Genomic DNA, 4,713 nt, shown 5'->3' on the forward strand with positions numbered 1-4,713 from the left:
GCAGGCTTTTCTAGGAAATGGGACTTAAGTCAGGAAACGAAACTTAAGGTAGGCTTTGCAGGAGAAATGAAACTTAACAGAGGGGATGGGCTCATTGTATGGACAAGGAACAAATCCTACAGGCATTTCATAGGAAACGAAACTTATGTTAGAGATGAAACCTATAGCAGTGGAAAAGTACCCAGAGATATTGCAACAAGTGTATACTGTATCTTTATCATCTATTTAGCAAGAGCTGCTACAGGAGAAAAGGGAAACATAGCTTAAATGTTCTATAAATGAATTTCCAGAATTTATTTCATTTCAGCAACCTAGTAAGAAATAACTGCTAAATGTTATTAGTAATTCTAACAATTGATACAAATATATACTTTAAAAGGTTGCACTTCTGTGGTTTCTGAAACGGTAACATAGCCTGTACAATTTTTTATTTTTTCTATTCTGAAAGCTCAAATAAGCTCCAACTTTAAAGGAAATCCAACATTAGTACCTTTTCTATTTTTTGAAAAACCCTGAAGTGATTCTGCTATCATTTGAAGCGGGAAAATGTATTAGAGGTGAATCTATAATATGCATCTAGACTAGCATCTAATCTGTAGTAGCCCTTTGGGTGATACATGATTTCTTTCCTATAGTTTTAACAGGGTATTCATTTAAATTAAAATCCAAAAGACAAAAATAAACAAGAGGTAAAACATTACTTCATTTCTTCCAGTAGTCAGAACTGCAGTCAGATAGTCCATCTTCCATGGATATATTTAGAAGCAAACTCCATTGGATTCAAAGTGGGTTTACGTGAAAGATAGATTTATGACCCTCAACCTCTCTGGAATAATATATGCATTTGAAATGTCAAGAACCCCAGGGGCACATTCACAATAGAGGTACTATGAATGACATTCCCACTTACTCATATATCAGAATAATACCTGCCACATTCCCCACTAAGTACACTTAAGTTATCTTTTAATTCTAGACAGATGAATATGTATCAAGACAAAGTACTAAACTGTAGAAATAAAAAATTATGCAAATCAGAAGCTTTCTTGGAAATAAATATGAGGATGAGGCTGATCTTTTGTTTTGCATTATGCAATTCCTATTAAAAATACTAATCAAAGTAGTCAAGGGGACAGGAAGTCTGACAGGAAACAAGGGATATTCACAGGTATATTCCTATCCAATTGCCCAAGGCAAAATGGGCAGCAAACAAATCTAATACATGAATCTTGAGAATACATAGTACATAATAAAACTGGTCTAACACCACACATGGCAGCAGTTTTAGGAATATCCAACAGTATTTTTTACTGAGGCCATAAATGTACTCTTTGCATAAAAGAGAGTGATGCAAATAAAATCTTAAGAAATTAATAGGCACTTGCAAACCTTGAAATGCCCCAAACTACTTGAATCATATGATTGAGTTGCATAAGATATTACATCAAGGATTTACACCTTCACAATAGGATTGTGGGTCAAATTCCAACTGATTCAGGAAATAAACAGATTACAAAGAAGAAAATACCAACTTCTGTTGTTGAATTTTTCGCTATCATTATATAAATCCTAGTAATAAAGTTCTACTACATAAATATGAAATTAAATGGCCAAATTCAATTTTATTATTAGATATAAATGGAAAAATTTAAAGCACATATAAAATTATTCTTCTTCCTTTTCTCCCTGTGTTGTCTGCATTCTTTATCCAACCATAGATCTTTTTCTTCCCCTCAATCGTACTTCATCCAGCTTTTTAATCACCGGAATTGATTTTTTAGATGCAGCTGAGTATTTCTTCAAAAGTGCTTCAAACAGAGTTTCTGTGTTTGGATGGGTACTCAAAAAGGCTTTCTCTAAAACATATAAATCAACACCCTTATCCTCAGGAAGGCCAGAAATAAAACTTAGTCCAAAATCTATTAACATCAACTCTAGATTCTCCTCTGGTGGTTGCAAAAGCATGTTAGAAGTTGTGAGATCCCCATGGACGAGGTCTTCATCATGCATTCGTGCCAATATCTCACCTATCTTTTCAGCTAATTGAATAAGACTGCTGATCCCTTCACCAGATTGCTGCTGGGAGATTATATAGTCCCGAACAGTAGTTGATCCTACAACATCTTCAAGATATATACAGTTAGCAACATAGTCCACAAAGTACACAACGGGTGCAGAAATCCCTAAAAAGAGGACAGTAAAAATCATTAGTTTTGGGTGGAATATATTATACCAGGGATGTCAAACTTCCAGTCCGCAGGTCGGTTGCATCATATGGAGGCCGCGCCCACCTCAGCTCTGGCAATGCAAAAGTCATGATACGATGTGACACATGACGTGGCTAGTTTGACACCCGTGTATTATATCATATTAGGAGATAGACTGATGTTCTGTTCAGTGCTCACCCTTCCTCCAGACAAAACTGTTACCATTCTACCCTTTCCCTTATCACAGGCATGTCCTACTGTAATGCATTATCTTTCTTGCTTTTGAGCTTTAAAGTAGTCAACAATCAACACCTTGCCATGTTATCTACAGCTGGCTATTATGAGAAGCTACAGAATTTAAAAAATATACAGGAGAAACTGGGAATGCTCATGTACTGACAAGAAATGTTTTTAAAAACAGAAAAAAATTATTTTAAAGCTGGCACGCTTTATTCATTAAAACTTGCATCCTGTCTTTCCTCCAGGTGCTCAAGGCACTTACATAGCACTCTGCCCTCCATTTTTGTCCAAAAATGGAGGAATATGGGCTGAGATGAAGAGCTGCCTCCAAATCACCCAGTGAGCTTCCATGGCTGAGAATGAAGCTCATGTCATAACCACTACCCCAAGCAAAAATCCATCTTCTAGCAGACTGATATCCAACTGGTTTAGTAAATTTAATTGTGAAGATGTAAAACACAAGCTATACTTGATCAGGAAGATACTCAATACATTACTGGCTCCTACCATTAACACTTCCCATATTATGGCAATGTCTGTGAGAAATTGATGACAGCAAATAAAATACATTAAATTTTAAAGTATTATAGAAAAGGGATTTTTGTAATACTCCAAATAGGTGGTATATCTTCTCCAAATGCGACACATTCAAACGTGTTTAACCTATCCATTACATTTTTTTTAAAAAAATAGATCTTCTACTTCCTTAGCTATTTCAGACAGCCTCTCCAATAAATGGAAGTGAAAAAAAACTTTGAATCAAGTTTTAGTAAAAACGGATCAATATCCCAAGGACAACAACATATATATTTATATATATATATTCCTTTGTCAATCAAGTGCTGTTGCGATCTCCCTGCTTCAGCCTATTTTAGAATACAGTAGAATCGCTGCTCTTTTACTTATTCATGGGGGGGGGGGGAGAAGCGGATCTGGTGTTCTTATTGGCCGTCATGAGGAGCCCACCCACTTCCTGCCTCATCCAATCCCTGGCTAAGCCCCCCCCACCTGCTCGTCGACAGCGTAGCAACGAACGGGCCTCTTGCGCCGTTCGCTTGTGGCTGAGCCTCTCATCCAGCGTTGGGTGCCGGTAACGTTTCGGGAACCGGAGTTTCATCACGGTCGGCCTGCCTAAGAATTGGCCCCGATAGAGGCGGGCTTCGGCTCCCTGCTGGATCAACTGCAGACCCTCCATTGGAGGAGGGAATCCTGGTGAATCAGCTTGGACCGACCCGTCCTCGGAGTTTGATCCCGCCATGATAGCAAAATGGCCAGGCCACCTTCCTCTTTTACTACGCATGCGCAATCCTAAACTAAGTGGCGCACGTGTCGTGCGCAACTGAATGAGCAACGCTATTTGGATTGCAAGGATCAGACGACCGTTAAACGTCAACAAGGAAAATCTGACATCTTGTGGTCGACTGGGTGTTTGCAATCGACATTTTGTAAGCCGTAATAAAGAGTAAATTTTTCCTATGTTCTTTCTAGAATAATAGGGATATGGATGGATGGATAGATAGATAGATAGATAATTTTATATATTTATTTTATATGCTTTCCAAGACAATTCCTCTTCACTTAGTGTGGCCCAGCAAACCAAAAGGTTGGATTCCCTGCTATTAATGAAAATTGCAACTGTGAAAATATTTACTCGATCATCCACACTCAGAATATCTCAGCCCAACCACCTCAGAAGTTATTATTGTGGAGAAAATAGATGGATTAGGTGTGTTTGTTGCTTCAAATTATATATAAACAGGCAGGATACAAATAAAAAGAACAGAGTTAGGACACCCTATAAAATCAATACCTAAGACTGGTTTGTAAAAGTATTGTATATTAGTATGTGAGTATGGAGTCAACTGCTGTCAATTTATGTGCAGCGCTCTTCATAATCTGGAAAAGATCTCTAAAAACCTGGAGGAGGTTCATGCCATTTGCAGACTGATGCGCTTAAATTTTCTGAAAGTATTAGGCCTATAATAGGAAGAAATGATATAGTAACATATAAAAGTAATAGGATAGTGACTGACATGTCTGTCTGGAAGCATGTTTTGCTTGGTTCAGTGAAGTCTACTACAACCTATCCTCAACCTGTTGGCTGTAGATTAAGATTTTGTTTCTATTTGCCTCAGAGTAATTTATTTGGACTTAGTCCTGGGTAGACCCAGGCTTGGATTATTTACTGAATTTTATATAAAATAATTGCATGACTGCAATCTTTCCTTGGCTGTACAACCTGTAGCCCTCCCCCCCCCCCCCCCCC

General features: G+C 37.8%; 1 protein-coding gene across 1 annotated transcript; it reads right to left on the reverse strand.

Moving 5' to 3' along the window:
* Nucleotides 1-1,520: 1,520 nt before the first annotated feature.
* LOC107297219 (EKC/KEOPS complex subunit Tp53rk-like) lies at nucleotides 1,521-3,945 on the reverse strand. Its single transcript, XM_015826576.1, has 2 exons — nucleotides 3,456-3,945; nucleotides 1,521-2,183 (listed from the first exon to the last, which is right to left on the reverse strand). The coding sequence occupies exons 1-2, from the start codon at nucleotides 3,745-3,747 to the stop codon at nucleotides 1,705-1,707; spliced, it is 771 nt and encodes a 256-aa protein (XP_015682062.1). The 5' UTR covers nucleotides 3,748-3,945; the 3' UTR covers nucleotides 1,521-1,704.
* Between the last annotated feature and the right edge of the window lie 768 nt (nucleotides 3,946-4,713).

This window comes from Protobothrops mucrosquamatus, unplaced genomic scaffold, assembly GCF_001527695.2.
Source record: "Protobothrops mucrosquamatus isolate PMUCROS unplaced genomic scaffold, P.Mucros_1.0 scaffold3191, whole genome shotgun sequence".
In the NCBI taxonomy this organism is placed as follows: Eukaryota; Metazoa; Chordata; class Lepidosauria; order Squamata; family Viperidae; genus Protobothrops; species Protobothrops mucrosquamatus.

Coding starts and splice junctions, on each gene's coding strand:
- LOC107297219 (XM_015826576.1), bottom strand. CDS start 3,747: ATGCGTAGTAAAAGAGGAAGGTGGCCTGGCCATTTTGCTATCATGGCG. Junction 2,184..3,455: donor GCTACGCTGTCGACGAGCAG/GTGGGGGGGGCT, acceptor TCCTCTTTTTAG/GGATTTCTGCACCCGTTGTG.